The sequence below is a fragment of the Ascaphus truei genome, chromosome 7, assembly GCF_040206685.1.
Source record: "Ascaphus truei isolate aAscTru1 chromosome 7, aAscTru1.hap1, whole genome shotgun sequence".
Classification (NCBI taxonomy): Eukaryota; Metazoa; Chordata; class Amphibia; order Anura; family Ascaphidae; genus Ascaphus; species Ascaphus truei.
Genome location: NC_134489.1, coordinates 52124666 through 52150213, shown reverse-complemented (window position 1 = coordinate 52150213; position 25548 = coordinate 52124666). Strand labels below are relative to the sequence as shown.

At 42.9% G+C, this 25548-nt stretch overlaps 1 protein-coding gene across 10 annotated transcripts in view; it reads left to right on the top strand.

The window, feature by feature from the left end:
• The window catches only part of PMS1 (PMS1 homolog 1, mismatch repair system component), a 92406-nt gene that overhangs the window by 50325 nt on the left and 16533 nt on the right, over nt 1-25548 (top strand). For 7 of the 10 annotated variants that reach the window (XM_075608383.1, XM_075608377.1, XM_075608382.1 and 4 more), the window contains 6 exons: nt 16227-16343; nt 18675-18797; nt 20065-20208; nt 20840-21708; nt 23711-24199; nt 25068-25198. In XM_075608383.1, the coding sequence (XP_075464498.1) occupies nt 16227-16343; nt 18675-18797; nt 20065-20208; nt 20840-21708; nt 23711-24199; nt 25068-25198 (1873 nt within the window). The other 3 variants (XM_075608384.1, XM_075608386.1, XM_075608385.1) reach the window with 3 other exon arrangements.

Genomic DNA, 25548 nt, shown 5'->3' with positions numbered 1-25548 from the left:
CACACACACTGGTACACACACACACTGGTACACACACACACACTGGTACACACACACACACTGGTACACACACACACACACACACACACACACACACACACTGGTACACACACACACTGGTACACACACACACTGGTACACACACACACACACACTGGTACACACACAGTGGTACACTGGTACACACACACACACACACTGGTACACACACACACACACACACACACACACACTGGTACACACACACAAACACTGGTACACACACACTGGTACACACACACACACTGGTATACACACACTGGTACACACACTGGTACACACACACACACACACACACACACTGGTACACTGGTACACACACACACACACACACACACACACACACACACACACACACACACACACACACACACTGGTACACACACACTGGTACACACACACACACACACTGGTACACACACACACTGGTACACACACACACTGGTACACACACACACTGGTACACACACACACTGGTACACACACATATACACACACACACACACACACACTGGTACATACACACACACACTGGTACATACACACACACTGGTACACACACACACACACACACACACACACAGGTACACTGGTACACACACACAGACACAGACACTGGTACACACACACACACACACACACACACAGACTGGAGTACAGAGGCAGCCACGAGCAGGTGGCTCTCCGCCTCCCCCTGCACCCACCCCCGCGCCCATCTCCCGCACCTAGGGGGGGGGGGATAGGAGCGCCGGGACACAAAGGTAAACTGCCGCCGCGCCCCCTCCCCCGGAGGGCAGCCACGGGTTCCCGGGGCAGAATGGGGGAACACCGCGCAGCCACCACTGCCAGCCCCCGCGCCCATCTCCCGAACCAAGGGGACAGGGGGGGGGGAAGGGAGCGCCAGGACAGGGGGCAAAGGATAAAAAACCCACCTCCTATCCCCCCGGGCGGGCAGAGGGGGGGAGACACCGCGCAGAAGAGCCAGGAGCCGCGGGCAGAGACACACACCACGTGTGCTCTGCCGCAGGAAGCGGAAGCCCCGCCCCCAGGCACCCTTCCTTCCATCCATTCCACATGCCGGTCCTTGGTGAAGGATGATGCCGGGGGGCGGGGCTTAATGCCGGGACGCTGGGGATTGGCCAACAAGGTAGGAAACTGCCGGGTGGGGGGGGTTGGCATTAAAAAAAAAAAAATACTTACCAGCCGGGCTGCTCCAGTCTCCTCCTCCGCGCCGCCGCAGCTTACTCGCGCACAGCGCACAGCGCACCGCAGCTTACTCGCGCAACGCCGGCGACAAAAAAAAAAAAAATGGGGACACATTGAGGAAAATCCGGGACATTTCCGGTACACACAGAAAATCGGTACAGCTCCCGAAAAACCGGGACTGTACCGGCAAAAGGGGGACGGGTGGTCACCCTAATTATAGGTGTTGATTGCTTTATGGCTTACATTTTTTTCAACTCTATCTGAATATTTTACACAGCCTAGTTCTTGAAACCCAGTAAGAAACAAAGGGGCCTATGCAGAGAGCAGCGCTATTTCGAAATTCGCCATTTTTTGGAGAAAATCGCGCAGAAAATGGCGAGTTCCGAAAAACGCGCCAATTTTTCTTTTCTATTTGTAAAACTCGCCTCGCGGCTGGCGAGAACCTCAATCTCGCCAGTTTTAAAAATATCCTAATGCAGAGAGGCGCGAACGGCATCTAGCGGCTGTTCGCGCCAATAAAATGGCGCGATTGTCTCCTTTTTGCCTCGCCAGAAAAAATTGGCAAGAAGCTGCCGCTCGCAGCCATTGCAAAGGGAAAAAAAAGGCGCGGATTTGTTTTTACACGTTTCTGAAGCGCGCATCTCGCCAATTTAAACTCTCCACACCATGTTAAACATAGCAGAATTCGCACTTTTCTGCATATGGAGAATAAAACTCTCCAAAAAAGCTACTTTTTAATAAATTCGCCAATTTTAAAATTCGCTGCTCTCTGCATAGGCCCCAAAGTTGTAGCAATGGTATTTCCCAATTCTGCGGAACATGGTTACACTTTCAGCCCAATTTTGCAGCCAAAAAAAACCTGCTAACTTATGTTCTATAAAGATGCTATTAAACCCCCACACAAACTCCCTCTAGCTATGTGTACAGGAACTTGGCTTTGTGCTTTGTCAGTCAGAATTAAATACTAAATATAGACTTAAGGTTTTTTTGTAATTAAAAAAAAAGATGTATCCGATCCTCCTTTGGACCTTTTTCAGAAGTTAACAGGGAAAAAATGCTGTCTAATTTCACAATGCAATAGATGATCAGGACCAAAAGTTAAGGACATGGATGTAAACTAACTTTGGGGCTAGCAATGAAGATGAAGAACTGCTTTTTCCCCCTCCGATTTGGCCTGTGCTCCTAATGATTGCAGCTTACATTGCATTTTGTGTGATATTTGGTATTGAAGCTTTGGAGCCAAAATGCAAAAGCTCCTTAATACATGCTGAGCGCTTTCACTGCATTGAAACTTCAAACTATTGCTGTTTGACCCTTGCTGTCCCTGCTAGATACAAACGTTATTACATCGGTCTATGAGGTGCATGTTTTTTTTGTTTTTCTTTTTGCTGTGAGGCATGTGACAAGGATTAACAAATTAAAATGAATGCAACTTGTGAAGTGCATCAATTTATGGTGTGACTTGCTTTGCTCATCGTAATACCTTGAATTACTAGGCTTTATATTTTTAAATGCACTTATATGAAGGATACTTGAACAAGATTGTGTGTTTTAGTGATTACATTTATGGGTCGCCAACCCTTAATGTTGCATTTCCAAACGTTGTGCCACATTTGGAACAGACCCGTATAACACCATACTAATAAATCTTCAGTATAATCTCCTAAATGCTTATTCTCCTGTGAGAATATCTCTCGTAGCTATTTTTCGGTGTACCATAAGCCAAGGAGATTAAACGTGTTATCCAGATCTCTCCTTAACTTCCTGCGGATAAGGAATGTGCTTCTTGGGAATGGATATTTTGTCACCTAAAATCTGTCGTGCTCACTTACAAGAAGCACAGTGTTTGTGATTCTGTTGTATCAGGAAAATTGCAGCTGTGGTACAGCTGCCCGGCAAGATGCAGATTTTCCATGTATTTTTTTTAAGTAAGAAAATAGAGGTATTACTTTTCACATGGAGTATGTAAAACATAAATTCAATTCCATAATGCAGGAGTTGTCAACCTTTAAAAACCAAACCTAACCCAGGGTGACCTACAGTACCTGTATGTATGTGTGTGATACATATATTCACATACATGTACTTACAGTGTGTGTGTATAGTCATCATTTTCAGCCCTTGTCGATCCACTGCTGGATGAAGGCCTCCCGAAGAAGTTTCCAGGTCCTGCGGTTACAAGCCTCTCTACTCCACGTTGCCCCAACAAATTTCCTGATTTCACCCTCCTCTTTCTTTTGGTTTTCATCTTGGTCTTTTGATATCCCTTTGAATCCAGTCAAGTACGATCTCTGTCCAATTTCTTCTTGCGATTTTTAATTTCTTCACTCTTGTGATGTCACAAACTTTTTTGCTTTGAACCTATTTATTATTTTTCCTGTCTTCAGGTAATACACAGCTATAAATTTCTCCATAAGTTGTTGTGAGCACAGGCTGGATACACTGGTCGAACACTTTCCTTTTGAGGAAAACCACTGGAGTGTAGACTGAATCAAATGCTTTTTCGTAATGTACGAAATCTTAACTGAGTTATACTATATTCATTACTTCAGGAAATCACTTATTTGTTAGACTTGGATATGGTCCATTGTGTTGTATCCAGGGTCTGTTGCAGCCAATTAGTGCGTATCTCCGTAAAAAGATTGGAAGTAGGCTGATTGGTCTGTAGTTCTGGAGACCTTCTTTGTTTCCTTTCTTGTGGATGACGTTAAGTATGACATTGCTCCATTTTTCTGAAATTGTCCTAGTCTTCAAACAGCATACTGTATAAATAATTTTGCAAGGGTTTTCTCTACCTCCCCAGCTTCTTTCAAGATTTCAGTTATAATTCCATTTTCCTCAGGAGCATTCTCACTGTTCATGGATTTTATTGCTTTTGCTACTTCTGGAAGGACCTCTTCAAGGTGCGTTATTGGTAGTTTCTGTGTTCTGTGTTCTTATGCAATTTAATGTAGAAGTTCTCAACTTTTGTGTTTTTGGAGCTTTTAATTTCTTGTTTCTTCAGTAACTGCTCCTTTTGATGTTTCCTTATCCTGGTTTTTTTTTTGTTTAGCCATTCCTCCCAGTTGTTTTGTATGCTTTCAACTTTAGTCTTCATACGGTCTTCATAAATCCCTCCCTCTCCCTCCCCCCTCTACCACCCCCTCCCTCCCCCCCCCTCTCCCACCCCCTCCCTCTCCCTCCCCCCTCTACCACCCTATCCCCCCCCCTACCCCCCCTTCTCCCACCCCCTTTTCCTAGCGGGAAATTTAACTCACGGGCAACACCGGGTCTCTCAGCTAGTGTTTCTTAACGTGTCCCAGTGCAGTTCTAGGAAATGTTAGCAGTTCTTCAATTCTATTTTAAATCCGCTTTCTTTCCATCTTCACAATCAGATTTCATTTGTATCAAACCAATCTGTGGTCACTCCTTATGTGTTTCCTGTTAGCTAGTATATGGTCCATTTCACACTCTATTGCTTTTGGTTCACTATATTTCCATTTTCTATTTGGATTTTTTATGAATTCATGAACTGGGTCTCACATTCTACAAATTCTCCACATTCATTCCTGTTGCTATAACAATACTTACGAACTTATGCTTTGTCTCTGCTGGGCATCAATCTTTAACCTCCAGGGATTCTTAGCACTTTTAAGCCTTCCTCCGGAATGCTGTCAAGCCCAGGGACAACGAGTTCTCGGGATGAGGGCCATTGCTGTTAAGTGTAGTCCATATTTGGGGTTTGAGGCCTTGTTGCCATGCTGACCTCATTTGCATGTTGACTTTTTTTCTTGCTTTAACAGGGTGGTGCTGAGGTAGCAGGGGGTGTCCCTTTAGCCATTTACTGCACCTCATGCCCTCGGGATCGTTATCTAGGTATTGTATAGCGGGCTTCTTATCAATGTAGCTCTAACTGAGTCCCATGGCTACAGTTAGGGCAACCCCTAAGGTAGGCGTGAGCAAAGGTTTTACGTCAAGTCCCCCTTTTCATCCGTGATATTAGTTGCCCCCCCAGGTCTGACGTAATCGAGTTCACATGAAAAAAAACAACTTTTATTAATCGGTATACAATATAAATGTAAATACGAATACGTAACAATATTTTTAAACCACAAAACATGTATGTGTGTTTAGTATAGTGTAGTAGTATAACAAGATAGTACTGACTGCAGGTTTTTATTTTTTTATTATTTCAACTCCTAATGCATCCACTTTCTCCCCCCATGTCATCAACTTTCTTCCTCCTCTCCCCCCCCTTACTATCCTCTTCTCATCCCCTCTTCTCCTCCTCTAACACCTTAACAATGCCTACCTGGCTTCGGTGGTGGAGGGAAGCGGGAGAAAAGGACGGATGACTGTCACAGGAGACCAGGCCAAATACACCTTTATATTTAAGGGATCAATCACAGGGCGAAAACAGGCAATAAAATAAATTGTGGTTTATTCGGATAAGACCTTGGAAATACACAGAAATATAAAATACAGAGAATATACACACTTACTGGGTTCTTGGGAATAAGAACTAGTCTTTCCTAGTTGCAGGGCGCCCGCATGGCTGGGCTTACCCTGATAGGACCCTTGTCCTGGACAGAAATCCAGCCTGCTGGCTAGGCCCCTCCATGCTTCTCTGTGTGAATAGCCCTTTCACTCAGAAACATCTTTGAGAGGCCCGCCAGCAGCTGCTTGTCTTCAAATCTCCAACAGAAAAGAGAGATCTGCTACACTGCACTCCCTTATATATAGTTTGATCATATCTCAATCATTGAGGGGGCTGGAAGCCAATTAGAGCATGGATCGTGATTGTGCATTCACTCATAGGAGGGAAAGATTCAAAACTTGCCAATGGACATCGTGCTTATGAGTTTGACATCCAGGACCGTTTTCCTGGCTAGTCCCATACCCCCTGCTGTCAAAGCACCTATATGTCTAAGGAAAACAAAGTGTTTCCTGAAGATAGCCAGTCCACAGCCCTTTCCCCCCTCCCCCTCGCCATGTGCTACATCCTGCATGGCTTTGCACAGGAAATCCCATTACATGGACTGGTTGCTTTGAAATGCAAATCGACCTCTGGCTGCTTCTTGTCACCAATCTGGTTTTTCCTCACAGGACAAACACAAAATGCATTGTAGTTTTAAAACACAGCAAAACTAACCGTTGGTCCCTAGAACTTGCACTCTACCATTTGGGCCTAAAATGTGGGGGCTATAAAACCTTGCTGGCAAGCAATACACGTTAAAGTATCCCCCCTTTCCCTCATGTTCCAGAAGTCTCTGCCCTGCAGCTATTTCTCATAAGAGGCTGCTCATACAAGGCAACCCACTTATATGCTTGCATAGGCAGCTACGGGACCATGAGTCAAAGGAAATACACCTAGAATGCATTAACTAGCCCACTGGGCTTACACAGTAAACCCCACACACACAGTTCCTAGCTTATAACCCTATGGGGGACAGTATAAGGGGAACAAAATTACAGGGCAACACAGTAAGGTACAATATTACACCCAAGAGCTGACTCTTTCAGCCCTTGCCATACAGTTTTAGGGGCAGCCAGCTGGGCTCCACCTTTATTAATGAAGGCTCACTACCCCCTACCGTCACAATGACTGCCAGAGGAGGGCGGAAGAGTAGTTGGACAGTGGGAGCGTCCTCTTCGCTCCCGCCGTCCAACTCCTCTTCCACCCTGATCCGGTCTGGCTGTCATCCACCCTCTTGTCCCGCTGCCATCCTCCGCTTCCACGTCATCCTCTCCCACCACCTGCCCAGTTTGCGCACCCCCGCCATAAGGGATACAAGCTTCCTCTATGTGAACCTATACTCTCACTATCTATCATGGCTATGGACCTTACTTCAGGGAGAACTTCCGAATACAAAACAAAAAATGGGGATACATCTATGTACATAATCTATCTCCCCTACTGGGAACCTATTTACACTTGAGGCTCCTCCACTTACCCCTCCCAGGAAACACTATTTGTACCTACCAGTGACATCACTGGTTACCACCATTTGGGGGTGTATTTGCACCAGTATCTACCAACATGTGTTGTATTAATTTAATGGGTTATATATGTTGTGCACTACATGTCGCCGGCTCCTTTCCTTCTCACAAACCCCCTCTTCACAGACCCCCGCAGTCTCCTCCTCACAGCCCCGCTCAACCTCACAGCTCCCATCCTCCTATTCCTGAGGCATCTCAGCTCCCCTCCTCACAGCTCCACCCCTCTCATCCTATTCCTGAGGCCTCTCAGCCCCCGGCCCCCATTTCACAGACCCCCTCTCGCTGCGCAGCACTTACCTGGCAGTAGACCATTCTTTCCCCCCCAAAGAAGAGTTGAAGTTCAACTCTCAACTTGAAGGAAGAAGGCGGGGGATGGGATGGTGGCTGCAGAGGAGGACCATGGTGGCGGCGGAAGCAGAGATCAGTGATGGAGCCTGCCCCAGCAGACACTGCAAGTTGTAATTGACTTCCGGGTCATATACAGCAGGGGCGGCGGACTCAATCACTGCTCTCTGCTGCTGTTGACACCATGATCCTCCTTCACCATCCCCGCCTTCTGCCGTTGTACCCCTGCCCTCCAAGTTCAAGTTCAGAGTTGCACTTCAACTATTGTTTGTGGGAAAAATAATAATCAATGGCAAAATTCTGGACGTTGTTACATAGTTAAAAATGTTGTCCCGGACGGTGTTTTAAGGAACAGCTCCCCCAGAAACCCCCTGCTTCAATCCTGTATTAAAAAATGTGTGTGTGGGGGGGGGGGGGGGGGAGCAAGAGGGGGAGAGAAATGGGCTGGATTACTCATTTAATGTTATGCAGATGTTTAAGCATAAAAAATTAAATTGGTGAAAAAATTTCCATTTGTTAAGCAGAAACCCAAAGAATGGACAAGGCGCTCCCACACTAATATTATAATATTAAATTGGATAATTAGATATAGGTGAAAGAAACTGGGTATACGATCTGCTCACAACCTCAGATGAGGACTTGTTTCCAAAAGTCCTCTAATTCCAACGTTACACCTCCAAATTCCAGAAGGAGCAGGATCACCCCAGAATAGAGTAAAACACAATATAGTGTACACTGTGTATATAAATGCTGAAGATATGATGCTAAGCTTGGCCCATATGCAAGCCCATTTACTAGAGGGATCAAATAAAGCTCATCAAATCAAAGGTTACATCTACCAACTCCCTCTGTTTATTATTGCCTGTGTTATTTGCGCAAAGTGTGAGTATTCTGTGTAAAAGCCCAATAAAACGTTGTGCCTTTTGGAATACACTATGTCTCCTTTCTTGTTTTGAGGATATACATCCACACTTGGGGAATACATCCATACCTGATATGCTCGGTCAAGGTAATGAATAGAATTCAATAAATATCACAAAAGAGATCAAAATACTGACACAGCACTAGGAGTTAAACAATAAGTGAAATTCTAACACAACCGCTGGTGATACCAGACAAAATGGAGCAGCCAGAGGAAACCAAACCCCTCCCAAATCTCCGCTCACCATATGTACAAAGTAATTGTAAAAGAGGCATCAGATTTTGGTTAAAAAAAAAAAAGATCAATTACCCAGATATAAGCGCTTAAACATATCCGTTCTATGAGTTCAGTTTTACCCTACTTGAGACTTTCAACTTTTTAACCTTTATAACCTACTGTATGCAAGAAAATAAGCCAGGAAAAATAACCTGGCACCCTACTTTTCTGTACAAGTACTACAATGTCCTGGATGAATCAAAATATAAGAGGATATGTTTGGCCTGCTTCTGTTGAACTGAAGATGGTCTGCATGTAATTATTGCTCTTTAATGAAGTACTTTGTGCTGTGTCATCATGCTGACAAGAGTCAGATTCATAGTTGGCATTTTAAAGACCCTGGGTTTAGGTGACCTAGAAAATACACACGTGTAAATGTATTTTTAGCACAATATCAGGTTAGAAATGAGAGCGGAAAAAAGATTAGAGGCTTTCATTGCTATGGATTGGTTTAGAGATGCATTGCCACTGTGTCATAGACCTTGGCTAAATTGCAGAGGCTGACACTTCCTCTACAAAGATGGTGGTGGTGTAGTGGATAAGGTGTTAGTCTTCAAAGTGCAAGCTTGCGAATTAATTTCCTGCAATGGTCACTTATCTTCCTGTGCTTTTCCAGAATAGTGTATGATATATATGGGCTACACATTTAAAACCAGTATGGCAATATAGGAAGTGCAGACTACAATTATTTTTAAGTTCAACTATAACCATATAACCTATGTATTAATGAGTAAAGCAGCAATGAGATTGTACATGTTTAAAAACTGCATGGTCTCTTGGAGCTGTTTTGGCAACTACAAATATGGCCGCGGGGTCACCAGTACAAAGTTGTAACGTCATCTCCCAATGACATCGCAACTTTCTATTGGCCACCTCACCCAGCTGCTCTTTTATGTCCACCAGGTAGGTATTCCTGCATGGTACACTCTCTATGGAACTGGTGCTCCACAGGGGTCGAGGAACCACAGTGTGAGGCTTTGTAAAAGGTCTATAGCCTGTAACGTTGCCTATGTTTGTATATTTGTTAAAGCCTTGCTTGCTTTGTAAAGAATACAGATATGAGAGGCTCCCAACAAAGAGTGCTGCGGCCATTTTCTTTTTCTATGATGACTCAATGCTTGTGGGGTGGTTGTAACCAGCAGCTCTGTCGGCACCCATAGAATATTACTAGCAGGAATCATTAAGGGTGAGTGCTTTCCATACCACTGACTATAAATCTATATTTCAAGCAGGCAGGACGGCTGCTGTGAAACCTGGTTTTATATTCTTATTTGCTCGTCTACTTTATTAATTTTTACAAAAATGTAGAGCTACTGTGACTAATCATTGCATAGATATGCTGGAATCAGTTGGCAGGGAGCAGCTATTTCAACCTTTTTAAAGAGGGATCTGACCTTATAAAGGCCAGGATAAGACTAGCACCAACTGCTCTTCTAAACACTGACTACTAGTGGATCTGTTAAATGTATCCTATTGTAGTTGGTGGAAAAGGAGAAAAGAGCGTGCACAACAGCTCATAGTTCCTCCACTCGTTATGTCCCAGGAGCAGCCACTGTTACTCAAGATGGAGGCGCTTGCTCACCTCCGTGGCATCACCCCAAATTGGTAAAGTTCTATTGCGACAAGACTTTCCGGCTAGATGAGTCCTCTTTCCCCATTATCACCCAGCACACAGCACTTCCATGTGACCATGCAGCAAGCTTAAGCCTATAGGGAACCATGTTAAAAATGGTTTTTGAAGCAAAAAGTGGCACTGTGTGCTCATTTGCATGTCATTTCCCAGAATCCCTTGCTGCAGTGGAAGTGCTGTGTGCTGGGTGATAATGGGGAAAGGCGGGGTTGCAGACCTGCCTAAGACATGCAGATGAGCATACAGTTGTATTTACATTTGCATATTTGCTTTGCTGTGGAGGGTTTTTGTCACTTTTTTTAGTCACCATAACTTAACTCAGTATTATGGTTGGCCTATCCTTTAGCTTCTTTGCATACCCAGTTAATCAACCCCACACTGATGAGACCCATTAAGGTCGAAACAGCTGTCTGCGGGTGGTTTTCTGGGTATGCACCTTAACCCTGGCTGTGCTCAAAGCTGTGACCATGCAGCAAGCTTAAGCCTATAGGAAACCATGTTAAAAATGGTTTTTGAAGCAAAAAGTGGCACTGTGTGCTCATTTGCATGTCATTTCCCAGAATCCCTTGCTGCAGTGGAAGTGCTGTGTGCTGGGTGATAATGGGGAAAGGCGGGGTTGCAGACCTGCCTAAGACATGCAGATGAGCATACAGTTGTATTTACATTTATATATATATATCACTTCTGCCTAGAGGTGGGGGGCGCAATATTATTCTGTGGGGGCGCTTAATTCTCCTACCTTCGGCAACTTTGCATCATTTGACGCCACGGGTTCATGTGACATACGTGTCGCCATAGCAACGTGCATCAAATGAAGCCGCGGGGGTCACGTGATGTCACATGACCCCCACTCTTCATTTGACGCTGGATGTTGGGTATGGGGGGAGTGTGAGCTTAGGGGCTGGCAGGCACAGGGGGCGCAGCACAGAACGTTTGTGGTCTAGAGAGTATTGCACTTATTAGTTGTGTAATTCTTCTGCTGTATTCTGTCAAATCTTATTGAGCGCCACTCTATTTATTTTCCATAGTTTCGTATTGTAGTTAGTGTTACTTATTAAAAGGCAAATTTCATACGCCCATTAGAGTGTAGTGGGCTATGTATGAAGTCAAAGGGAATGTTGCTTTGATGCCATGCACCATTTCCTCTTGCAGCTGAATCAAATGTAAGAAGCTTGTTAGTCAATTTATAGCCATTGAAGTTACCAATATGTTAATCACTGTTCATTATATTCAATAGGATCCATAAACCCCCGATGGATTATGCTGTAAAGCTACTTCCCAGTGCTAGAGTAGAATTCAACTCAATTAACAGGTGGCGTCACTTGCAGGCCCCAACTACTTCTCTCTTCCCCTGGCTCTGCTGACCTGATCAGAATTAAACTGGCCCATTGGTGGACCCCGGGAAATGAGGTGCAGAGGGAGCCGAGACATTTGTTTCCGCCGGTCAGAGCTTCTCCCTGCTCCCTCCAGTCAGCTATTTTATGGCAGCTTGCTCATAAATCGTATCCCGCTCTTCTCTTGTGCTCAGCACGAGTTCCGAGGGTGAGAAGAGAAACTGAACTGTATTAATGACTGGACCAGAATTATACAGATGATCAGTGGGGGCAAGGAGAAGCTCCTACTGGTACCTGCAAGCTGCAAGACACCTGTTCTCTGTGGACCCGGGAAGAAAGCGGGCTTCAGCCCCTTCATGTCACTCTCTCTCCCCTCCATCTCACCCAACCTCCCCATGTCTTCCCATGTGTTCTAGTCAATGGTAAGAGTAATGTGTGACCCTTTGATGGCTGCAATCCTGTAAGTGTATCATGTTGGAGGAGGTAAGTATCCAGTCACACAGACTTAATCATGAGCCCTCACCTTGACTGCCAGTCAAAACTGATGTTTTGCTAAATAAATCACTTCATAAATCACTTCCTTCTCTGGGATTCATTGGGGAATTACAGGATTCTCCCCATCTCCAGAAGCACCAGTGATTTACCTTATTTTTCCACTGAGACGTGTGCCTGCAATACTCAGAGTATTACCCTAGGGTACCATGTTGCCCATCACTGGCCTAAAATCTTCACCAGCAGGGAACAGCTGCTTCACAGCATATTATATGTTGATGCATTACATTGCAAAATGTAACATTTTAACAAGCATTTTGTATACTGCCTGCAAAGCTGGTTTCATTTCTTTTTACTGTACAGTACATTTTGAATTTAACAGAAATGTGTAAACTGACGTTCTGCTCATAGGAAGTCTTAGGCCTACTGGAAAAGTGCATTTTATTTGGATTCTGCTTTAAAAAACAAAAATAAATAAAAGGCTATTTTCGTAGTATTCTGACTCTTATTTGAAGGTGTTGCATCTTCACATTTTTACCTTTGAAAATTAAGAGCTCTATGACTACTAAATAAAAATGTGTAACCCAGTATATGATAGTGTAATTGTTCACTTGTGCAATATTAACTTTTGATTGAGAATATTTTTTGCAATGTAACCCCCTTGTAACCGGAGGGGCCCACAACACATGCTTTGCAATGCATTAGTGGACTAAAGTGCTCAAATGGTAATTAAAACCCATATATTTCTTCCACGCTCAACTTACACTCCATCTCTGTTGCACATTAAAAGCTCAGTTTCATTGCAGAGGAATAAAAGGGTGTTTAGAATGGAGCATGTTTGAAAATTATTAGCGGTATCCACTATCACAAAGTTTGCATTTAATACGTCCTCGTGTTTGGCAGCTTTCTGAAAAGCTGTTTACTGAAGTGATCTTTTTACAGTTATGTATATCAGCTACTCAGGAGGCCAGGCAGTGTAATAACATCCTTGTATTAATCAGCAAGCCAGATTTATTGCGGTACCTGTGGTCCTGCTCTGAAATCAGCTTTAATAAACAACATGATGTTTATTCAATTAGCCTTGCCCATTTGAAGGGGCAACCCCTGAGGCTTGAAAGTACCTGTTTGTGCAGAGCTTTAATTAAAAGGTTACTACCAAAACAGTGTTATCAGCACTTCAGAACTATCTACTTAAGTTTTTTTTTTTGTTTTTTTGTGTGTTTTTTTTAAGTGTAGAAACAAAAATGGCTGTCCTTAAAATATTTTTTTTTTTCCCCCTAATTATTTAATTGGTATAGGTTCTAAGGATAAATAAACACACACAACCATAGTTCTGATTATTTTATGAGAGCGTCTATGTTACTAAAATATTTTTTTGGATGGGAGTGTATGTTTTTAAAGGGGCTTTCCCACTTAGGACAAAAGTGAACCAATGACTGGCCTCGTCAATGCAGCTGTTTGACCCTTTTACAGATGGATAAGTAATTTTACATTTGCTTTTCAACGTTTAACATTTTTATGTTAAATGCTTTTATACAACAACCATGCTGACGAATTTCTTTATTTAGTGTATTTTAGTAGTAGGGCGGTTGTTTCTTTCTATGTAATTAAGTAAGTATTCAAAACAGAAAACCTAATTAGCTGATATACATGTATTCAGCTTTCCTGAAGAAAAGGCTAACATTAATTTTGCACAGGATACAATGAACTAATCTTGTTGGGTGACAATCTTTCTAAGGAAGTCAATTACACTGATTATAAAATGTTTTTTTTTTTACATTTTGACCCACTACATTGTACTTGCTCCTATATAATCTTACATTTTTGAGAAGCCAGAAATGCATTGAAGGTGCTTTTTTTTTGTCTGCTACAAACCTAGAGGGGCACGTACTGCTTGCTATACCCGTACTATGTCTATCATTTTGCTACCTCCACCTGTAACTCTCCCTATTGATACTATGCAAATCACAAGCTGGTGCACGCAGTGCATTAAGGGTGCAAAGTGCCTCGATGCATGACGAAAATGGCTATTTTGACGCCAATTTATTGCCCAAATTACTTATGCATGTAGGCCTTGTACTATATGTGCATTGCAAATTATGGATACTTAGTTGCTCGAAGTACCTTGGATTTCCAACATTTACAGAACAGATTCCGCGGAGTTTGCACTGAAAATCATGTTCATAGTGGGCTCAATTAGAGTTGTCAGGGCTTAGATATCCATATACTGGGCATCCATGACTGAAATCAAGACTAGCATGAGAACTGCTAAAACCCAACAGATGCTAGTGTTTATGAGCATGTATTTTCAGATGTTCTTTCTGGTGAATACTTTGCAAGCAATACATTCAGTTGGCCCTATCAGGAACCTAGTCAGCGGGTTATGTTCATGTGTGAATATATTCTCTGTAACCCCTTCAGATCCAGTGGGGCCTGAATGTGCAGGTATTGTTACCTGTTAAAAAGAAAAAGGAGATCAACATGTTACAGAATACAAGATTGAATCGTGTCAGACTTCCAAACATTTAAAGGGACAGTCCCACAATGTGCTGAAAGAAATGTATGTCTAATATCAGTGTAATTGACTTCCTTAGAAAGATTGAATTGCTCTTAAAGGAGCAGTTAGTTGTTTCTAGTCTATGAAAAATGAATGTTTTCTTTTTCTTCCAGTCCACAGAATTTGTATCCACTATTTATGTGATGTGTTGCTAATGATGGCATCATAATTACATTGACTTAGGCGTGAAAACCCGTTTTATCGCCAGAAGAGATTGAATAAAGAGATTGTAATAAACATTCGAAAGCATTTTAGTCTTACCATGGGAACATTACAAATAATGTAAAAAATATGAATAAATACTTGTCTTTTTTTAAATGTACCAATCGCATACATTTAACCTGTTAAACATACCAGTGCCATTAGTTCACAAGCACTGGCTCTTTAAAGCTTTTTCTCTTTGAAGAGAATAGCCCCAGAAAACATTGACACTCACTAGCTAATAACCTCTACAGGTAACCCTTGATATTTAACCCCACCTGGCATCATCAAGATCCATTAATCGTGGGAAGTGACCCTACTACTGGTTACTGAAAGGCAATTAAAGCAATGATTTCCCTATTTTTCAACAAAGTAATTCCTCCCCCCCCCCCCCCCCCGAGCAATTTAACAGCTATTTTATTGTAGCTTTAAGGTAGTCTTCACTCTCCCTCTCTGTGATGTAGAAATGATATCTGCCTGTTATTTATTTATTTTTTTTAACTGCAAAGATAAATGTATATGAGTGCGCTCTTCTCAGTAAGGCTAAGGCCAAAGTGGGCGTGCGCGCGATGGAGTGCATGGTGCCGCCGCGCGTGCCCTTCTCCCGAGCAATTTGAAGTCCACACGGGGGCATGGTGGGGGCGTGGCCATGATGTCACACGGCTGGTTCGCCCTTATTGGCTGAACCGCCGCCGTGACGCGACCATCGCTCGCCCGCTGCGCCAAAATACAAAAAAAATAGTTTCTTGGAAATGTGGTCACGCCATCGCGCTTGAAAATGCGCACGCACAGGCGGACTATGGCCGGCCCCATAGATGGCTGTCTCTTGTTCGTGCCACCTTCACGATCACTGTGGACGAGGCCTAAGGAAGGCCCGCTGCGTTCCATGCACAGATTCAGGATAAAAGAAGAGTAGAGGCTCCACGGATTTTGCAAATTCCAACATTTTTTTTACTTCAATAAATATGTGAATTCGCAATATCCGTGAAGCCTCGACTCTTCTTTTGTCCTGATTTTTTTTTTTTTTTTTACGGAACATATTAAATTGATGTAATTTTGTCTTTGGTGTGTTAGACAAATCCTGTAGAAGTTTTATACAATACATTGTAAAAGGTTGGTTTTCTCAGTACTGTGGAAAATTAAAGCTGCAGATCTGTTTCGGAGCAAATCGATGCCACAGGTGACTTGAGTTCACCCAGTCTAAATTTAATGTTAAAGTTTTGAGTTGGTGCTATTTTGTTGCAGGCAGTAATTTGGCAAAAGTCCAAGGTGTCGGATCACAAAATGGCCTTCATGTCAGTCCTGGGAACTGCCATCATGAGCAGTATGGTCCCTTTTCAACACCAATGTGATGATGCAGAGGTTAGTAAAAGCCTTAAAAAAACGATCACTGTACATGGTTGCAATATGTGTTTGTCGCCTTAAAATGTATTATTAATTTGTTGCATGTGGATTTGATTCTGGCAATTTGCACTTTGTGTGGCATGGGGCAAATCACTTCTGTCTGTCTTCAATTTTCTGTAAAACGTTTCCCCAATGTCAGGGAAGCTTTAAGCCCCCTTCACGTGAATGGTTTAAAGCGATTGGATATATGAATAGGGTCTAGGACTTTTCGAAGCGGCCATTCCGTCTGCACATTTGGCCACTGGGACTGTTCGTGGCAGCAGGTACAGGCATACCCCGCATTAACGTACGCAATGGGACCGGAGCATGTATGTAAAGCGAAAATGTACTTAAAGTGAAGCACTGCCTTTTCTCCACTTATTGATGCATGTACTGTACTGCAATCGTCATATACATGCATAACTGATAAAAATAACGCATTTGTAACAGGCTCTATAGTCTCCCCGCTTGCGCACAGCTTCAGTACAGGTAGGGAGTCGGAATTGCTGTTCAGGACGTGCTGACAGGCGCATGCGTGAGCTGCCGTTTGCCTATTGAGCGAGATGTACTTACTCGCGAGTGTACTTAAAGTGAGTGTCCTTAAACCGGGGTATGCCTGTATTGTGTCCTCTAACCCCTTTCCTTAAAAACCATCAACCACTTACCGCCTTACCCTAAAAAACATTAACGCCTTACCTCCTTAACCTAAAAACCTTAACCTGTTAACTCCTTACCCTAAAAAACCCTTTACCGCTTACCCTAAAAACCAAAACCTTAACCCCTTACACTAAAAACTTTCAGCCGTTAACACCTTACCCTAAAACCCCCTAACGCTAATCACCTACCTCAGAACTGAAACGGCCAGCGGCTAATCGGCGGCGGAGGCCAACTGTCCCTCGGTAGGTGAATGGCGGCAGCAGCAGAGAAACTGGCGCGTCTAAAAGTCCCATTGGGCATATATTTGCCGGTATCTGATCTTGCATACCCGTCATTGTGTTACAATAATAGAACTGTAGCAGTGTTTGTTTTCTTTTCTTGTGACGTATTCTGACATAGGAGCAAATTGAACAAGTCAATGTGATAATCTTTACTTGGTTAAAGTATGCGATTCATTGGCTTTAAGAAAACAATTTGAAAAAAGTCAGTATTTTATTAGGTGTTAATATTTTAAATGCGTTTGAAAAGGTTATCCTGGCAATGTTTGTTAACATAGGAACCTGCAGTTTAGTTTGGGTGTTACATAGTAGATGATGTTGAGAAGACGACATACTGCTGCGGCACAGTTTATTCGAGCATTTGCCCGTTCTGTGCCGCAGCAGTAGCCTGGCGCGCGCCCGAGTGTGACGGGCGCACGCCGAAGCAGCAGAAGAGCGCCCTCCGATCGGGGCGCTCTCCCTACCGCTGCCGGGTCCGCCGGGTCCCCCGGAACCCCCTGCCGCTGTCCCGCGATCGCGGGACACCAGGGCTCCCTCGGGGAGCCCCTGGACACGCGTGCAGCGGGCGCACACTCCCGATGACGCGTGACCGCGCGTCTATGACGCGCGGCACGCCGAGGGGCGGCCACTAGCAAGCCGGGAGATTTCCCGGCTTGCGGTACCGACCACACTTCAATAAAGTGTGTCGGTAGTGTAGGTACCTCACGTTCAACCTATGTTAAATGTACTGGAAATTTACATTCACTGTCCTTAAATCTTTCCTCATAGTAAATGCTGAGAGATTTCTGTGAGATTCCACAGCCAGACTAATGGCCCATCGGATTAACACAGCGGGGTCCCTTCATTTGAATGAGACTGCAGGGACCCCCACTGTGTTAATACGATGGACCACTAGTCTGGTTGCAGAATCTCACCGAAATCTCGCAGCCTTTACTGTGAGATACTCCCTGATTCTCCAAGGCTAGTGGTCAGATACATGTGGCTGCATCTGTAGTTGGTTATTTGACATGCAGAGAATGTACATACATCTGATTATCACTATGGGGGACTACACGAGATTGAGAGTCCATGGATCCACCATTTGGGGATGTTGGCTGCCCCACTCCCTTTTCTGCCTCTTCCGAGTCGCAATGTTTTCCCTGCCCTGAAGAGCTTACGATCTAGTGTTGGTGCCTAAACCACAAAGATGTTGTGACTTACCCAAGGTTTTTAAGCAGGGCCAAGAATGGAATTTGAACCACGTTCACCTGCTTTTATGGCACTTGGATGGGCCATAAGGAAACTTTTGGCGCCGGAAGTTCTTATGGGGTAGAATGCTTAGTAAATATTACACTCTGTGTGGATACCTAACCAAATGGTTTTATCATGCTGACAGATCTTGCTTCATGGATTCCTTCCAAAACAAGAGGCAGACCGCACATTAACCAGTCTTTCCAGCTCAGAAAGGAGTTTCATCTTTATAAACCGTCGCCCTGTTCATCACAAAGAGATACTGAAGGTAACTGTCTGCATCACCATATGTCGACAGGGTTTGAAATAAATGTACTTGCCTGTCCTGGCCCACGGTGGGGGCCGTCGTGGGAAAGCACGCGGCTGCTGAAGAAACCTCTTCAAAAGCAGAACTGTCAATCGCTGCTCTGCTTTTTTTAAGTCGCACCCTACAATGCCTTGCATAGATCTATACAAAGTGTGTGTGTGTGTGTGTGTGTGTGTGTGTGTGTGTGTATAACGGTGGTTTTCAACCTTTTTTAGGTCAGGGAACCCCAGAATTCGATTTTGAAATTCTGGGGAACCCCAACACTTGCTCCCTATCACCCCCGTCTCTCTCCACCCTCACACTCCCCCCCTCCCACGCTTGTGCACACACACACAGTCCCCCTCTCACTTACACACACACACACACACACTCCTGCTCTCACTTACACACACACTCACACAGACACACGCTCTCTCCGACTTACACACGCGCACACACACTGCCCCCCACTTACACACACACCCTGTTGAGAGCGCGCGCACGCCCTATCCTTCCTCTCCCTCCTGTCAGCTAGAAGTTGACACGATGATCGGAGCAGTCAGAGGAAGGAAAGCAGTAATCGGGCGGCTGCTGCTGAGCTCGGGAGCTGCCGGGTCACTGCTATGTGGGGTGCATCCGCACCGCCGGGCCTGGGACAGCATGAGAGTTGTCCCACACCCTCCCTCCCCCCCCCCCCCCCGGCTGCCATCTTTCTTGAGCTAAGTTTGCATACTGTATTTTTATTTTTATTTTTTTTAATATTTTACTAGGAATGACACCAAGATATCTCCTTTCCCATTACCACTACATCTATAATGTAGTAAAAGGACATAAAGGGGAAAATAATGTATGATTGTTGGTAGTTCTTGGTATGTCCAATATGGTCACTATAAAGGGGGCAAAGATGTCCACATTTGCCTGCAAAACAGCACCTTTTATGATGCTGTCGCACCAAATATTACTCCAATTTATTTTTTACAAATATTGTATCTCATAATCAGGGTTTTATTGGAATAATAATAATAATCTACAGTATTACGACGTGAACACATAGTGTTGCAACAACTGTAATCCTTTTTTTCTTTCCTATGGGTTTTGTGTATTACTTGCCCTGTATATTTCCAGCGCATGAAACTACTTTCTAAGATGCTGTACATTTCACATCTTGGCATTGTATTCATTCTCCTAGTGGGCTAATTAGCAAAGACGTAAAATGCAGTTGGTTCACCTGAGTTTTCAACTTGTGTAGATGGTTCGTCTGTACTACAATCAGAACTTGAACAAGGATTCGGCACGCTGCTACCCAGTTTTCGTCATGAATATTGTTCTTCCTGCCTCATCTTTAGATGTCAATTTAACACCAGATAAAACGCAAGTCATGCTACAGAATAAGGTAATAGGTCAACGTTTTAATATTGTTAATCATTGATCCAGCATAATGTATAGCTCAATACAATAAGGGTGACCAGAAACGGTACACTATACACAACGTATATGCATAGTTAAAAAAGTATCCCAGCACAAACTGATACCAGCAGAACTCTGCTGCACCGTAAGTCAATGAGAGTTTCCTTGCTATAGTGCTTGATCAGCCCTATTGCAGTTTAATGAATTAACCCCCTTAGTCTTCAATGCATATGCTTGTGGGTTTGAGTTCATCATTGATCACTTACATTGATTTTGTGTGACTGGGGGCAAGTCAATACTTCCTGTGTTGCTGGCACCAATTGTTACATTGCAAGCTCAATATGTCTGTATTATTCTACTGCATTGAATGCTTCATATTAGTTGGGCTCTGTAAATCATATTTAATTGTTGTACACGTTTAATATGAACGAATTGACATGGGGGGAAAAAGAATCTGGCGCTTCTAACTTTGAAAAGTTGTGTTTTTTCAAACTACTACAGATATGTAGTATAACAACGCCTTGTTAAATGTATGTACATTGCTAATGTACATCAATTTAACATTACTAGTATGCTAATCTAAAAAGCACCTTATCTGTATTATTTTTATGTTACAGGAATCTGTCCTTCTTGCTGTTGAAAATGTACTGAGATCTGTGTATCCGGATTCAGTAGTGCAGGAAACTGAGAAAACACATGAGATGTCTGAAGACATTGTTATTAATGAAACAGAATGCACAGACTCACATTTTGGCAAAAGGAACCCTTCTGTAAATGAAGATCCAGAAGAACAAAATGTATGCTCTTCAGTTCATCACAATGGTCAAGCAAAAAAGGTCTGTTTAAAACCTCAAATAGTTGGCAGCGATAATATTCCTGATCCTGAGAAGGGTGGTGTTTCTGGCATTGATTGTGAGAGGAGTGATCTGGTTCAAGACTATACCGTGAATTCTGTATCACAGCAGGAAAGCCTAAATGAATATGGGTTAACTTTTACTATTGGTGACAATATTTTAATTGACTCTCAGTTGAACCATGAACTTGAGTCTCCATGTGTCAGGCAGATTGGTGAAGGAGAAGTATTTGCAAAAACTGCTCAGAGTGATAGCCCAGACATTGTTGATAGTAACTGGAGCAAGGGGAGTGCTCTCAAGAATTCCAGAGGGGAGAACCTAGAACCTGTAAAGATCTTGTATCCTCAAGTTGAAAGTGTGGTCAATGAAAATCTTAGTTCAGTTAATGAGGCTAATCACACAGAAAACCCATTAAAAAAAACAACCAATGTGGTCAGCGAAAAGTCTGGCTTCATCACAGCCTACAACCTAATCAGTAACACAGTGATCAAGAAGCCTTTGTTGGCAACTGATATCTTCATGCAAGAGCAGCGATCCAGACTTTTAGATGACAACCCAAAGGGCAGCATAGAGGACATTTCTTCAAGAGCTGAGGATCTGTGGAAGCAACTGGATAAAGAGGAAAAGCTCAAGTAAGTTCTAATGATTTACATCTTAACATTTATTTCGCTACAACTTTTAGCTGTTTCATTAAATCAAGGAGTTAAGTGGAAAATCCAAAATACAACTTAAAATGAAGGCTGAGTGGTGTTTGCTGGCACTTTTGTAATAGTAAAAAATAACAACTTTATAATCTATTTCTACAAATTATGGTGGACACTGTCAGGGAGAAGCTTTAAATTAGTTTGATAGCCTTGCATTCCCTCTATGAGACCGTACACTTTTGTTAAACGCTTTAACCATTTTAATTACAGTATTTTTATTTATTTATTAAAAAAAAAATCTTTTACCAGGAGGTAATACATTGCGAGTTAACTCTCGATTTTCAAGTATGTCCTGGGCACAGAGTTCTAACAATACATGGTTACATTAAATGAACAGGGTTATACAGTCAATTCACAGACATTTCATGAGTTTTGAGAGGGTACAGATAAAAGAAAGGTATGGGGAAATGTTAAAAAGTGACTGAAGTAATCATTGGTAAGGACAAAATCAGAAATAAAAAAATACATGCATGCAGAAATTGTCAGGTCTCAATGTTCACATACTGTACTGTAGTACACAGAATAAATGGGGTTAATAGAGGGACAAAGATGGAAAAAGGCATGGAGAGGAAGTGGACTTCAAATGAGGACAGGACTTTCTCCAAATCCTGGCTATTACACAGCTAGCTGCAATTAGAATATGATTGGCAAGTTTAAGGCTTAGACTCGGATACACTAAGATACGCTAGGTTATTTAGCGCCCATCAAGTGACATATATACCTCCCCAAACACTCATTTTTACACAACATGGAGAGATACCTGTGAACAAAAATGAACACACTTGAGATACCTCGGAAATATTCTAATTTACAGTATGCTAATTTTAATATGCAAATACATTCACATAACCTTTCCCGGGTATCTCAAGGGCTCATTTTTGTTCACAGGTATTTCTCTACATATTGTATAAAGGAGGAGGCAACACTTTGGTCTGAGGGGATTTCAATACTCCAGGAGTGATTACATGATTCTGAAGTTCCGTAGGTCCAGTGGTTAAAATGGTGTGCTGCGTTTATGAAGGCGACGGAGAAGAAAGAGAGAAAGGGATTATTGAAGTAAGGACCTACATTAGTGACCTATTATGCTATCATCTGTAACTAGATGTTAATCTGCTTGTTATGTTTTTTTTTACTGTCTATCAACCCCATATAGGCGCATTATCAATACAGTAAATTCAGTTGGGTCCGGAAATAATTGGAAACTGATACAAGTTTTGTTATTTTGGCATGTACCAAAATAAATTCAAGTTACAGTTAAATAATGAATATGGGCTTAAAGTGCAGTCTATCAGCTTTAATTTGAGGGTATTCACATCCAAATTGGAGGAAGGGTTTAGGAATTACAGGCATACCCCACATTAACGTACGCAATGGAACCGGAGCATGTATGTAAAGCGAAAATGTACTTAAAGTGAAGCACTACCTTTTTTCCCACTTATCGATGCATGTACTGTACTGCAATCGTCATATACGTGCATAACTGATGTAAATAAGGCATTTGTACCAAGCTCTATAGTCTCCATCTTGGACACACCTTCGGTACAGGTAGGGAGCCGGTATTGCTGTTCAGGACATGCTGACTGGCGCATGCGTGAGCTGCCCTTTGCCTATTGAGCAAGATGTACTTACTCGCGAGTGTACTTAAACCGGGGTATGCCTGTACATCTCTTTAATATGTAGCCCCTTCTTTTTCAAGGGACCAAATGTAATTGGACAATTGACTCAAAAGCTGTTTCATGGACAGGTGTTGGCTATTCCTTCGTTATTTCATCATCAATTAAGCAGGTAAAAGGTCTGGAGTTGATTCCAGGTGTGGCATTCACATTTGGAAGCTGTTGCTGTGAACCCACAGCATGTGGTCAAAGGAGCTCTCAATGCAAGTGAAACAGGGCATCACTAAGATACAGTAATTCACTTTTGTTCCGTGCAGATATGAGGAAAAATCAGCTAAAGACTTGCAACGATACAATTTACAGACTGTAAAAGCAACAGAGCAGAATATTCAAAAGTCCTCAAAAGAGACTGAGAAGAGGCAGAAAGTGGCCCATGGACACAGCTCTGCGCAGAAAGTCAAACTGAAACCCCCCCTGTCTAACCAGCAAATACTGGACAAGCTATTCCAGTCTCAAGTTGAAAAGAAAAAGGCCATTCCACCTGTTAAAAGTGTACCAGTAGTCTTCACTCTTAGCACCCTAAAGCAACGACTGTGCAAGCTCCCAGAAAAGCAAGTCTCCGATGCAGGCGGGTTTGGCTTGATCAGTAAGCTGAACTTTCCTGGTGCGTGGATTGTTGCATCGGAGAATAAGATAACGTTGCTGAATCCGTATAGGGTGGAGGAAGCCCTGCTGTTTAAATGCCTTGTGGAGAATCACAAAATCCCAGCTGAGAAGCTGGACTCGCCAATTATATTAACAGACAGGTAACATTGTCATTTTTGAGTCTATATGCAGATGGTCTTCTTATTTGTTAGTCTTAGATTGTGTACTTTAAATGGTGCATTTGCTTTGAAATTGATACAAACGTACTAACTATATACTGTATATTTAAACCCACTGGTTGCTCTGTCTGCAAAAAAAAGCAAATATCTATTATTCATTCTTTCATTAAGTCTCCTTATTTTGGGTTTCCTTCAAATGTGGCAAACATTTGGAAACAAACCTATTACTGTACGTGGAGCTTTGATCCTTTAACCAATTAGAGCACATGGGAGACTGGTGCATGATACATGTATACACACACTAACTTGTAGAAATGTTTTCCATCACCATTTCTGTTACAGCTAGGTGTAGCGGTTCCTGTGATGTCTCCAAGGGATTAGCCCCAAAATAGTAATGGCTGGTCCCAACCAGTATAGTGGGTTCCTGAGCCCTTGTGCGGACTGTGCACTTGGTAAGACCCCAAACTGCACCTTTCCGTCGTTGGTAAAGCTATCAATTACAGCAGGAGCTTCCAACGTCGCCCCTATAATGTTTTGTATCCACAGCAGCAAGGCACTGTGGGGAGTGACTTTGGATGCCCCTGTAGTAATTGACGGCCTGTACCACCGATGCTGTCTGCACACACGGCGGTGCAGTTTGGGGCCTTAAGTGTGTGTTCCCCACACAATCTTGGGAAATAACACAGCCTGGGATTGGTCAAAAAGTTTTTGGTTTTGTTAGCAAGTCTAATGAGTAGGCAATAAGTTTTATTAATTAGGTGTTCACAGAACAAATCTTTTCTAGCAGGGGGAACATAGTGTAAAAAGGATTGGGAACCACTGTGTAATTATAAGGCTTCTCATTTTTCAGGCTTTTGGGTGGATCTCAATATTTGAATGCTCTATCAAGCATGCAGAGGGACTCTCCAAAACTGAATGGGGCTGCATACTTTTCAGATCTCAGGCTTATTGCGAACGGGTTTCAGATAAAAATGATGCCGGGTATGTATTTCTGATTTCTATTTTAGCCAACTCGAGTGCAAGTAGCACAAATAACAAAGTTGTTTTCATTTGTTCTACTCTTTATTGCTGGCTGTTAAGGTGCAAATACGTATGTTATGACATTAACTTGAATGTCATTACAAGGAGCGTGTTACGAGTAATACTTGAGAATTTAAGAAGTTTACACAATAGTTAGATTCCATAAAATAACGAGAACGTTTTCTAAAAATTAGTAGCCGAGTACAGTACATTATTATTAATGCCTGAAAATAAATGTATACAAAACAAGTGGGGGGGAAAAAAAACCTGTCTAGCTCATCTCGCAAGCGAACAGTGACATGCAGTACGTT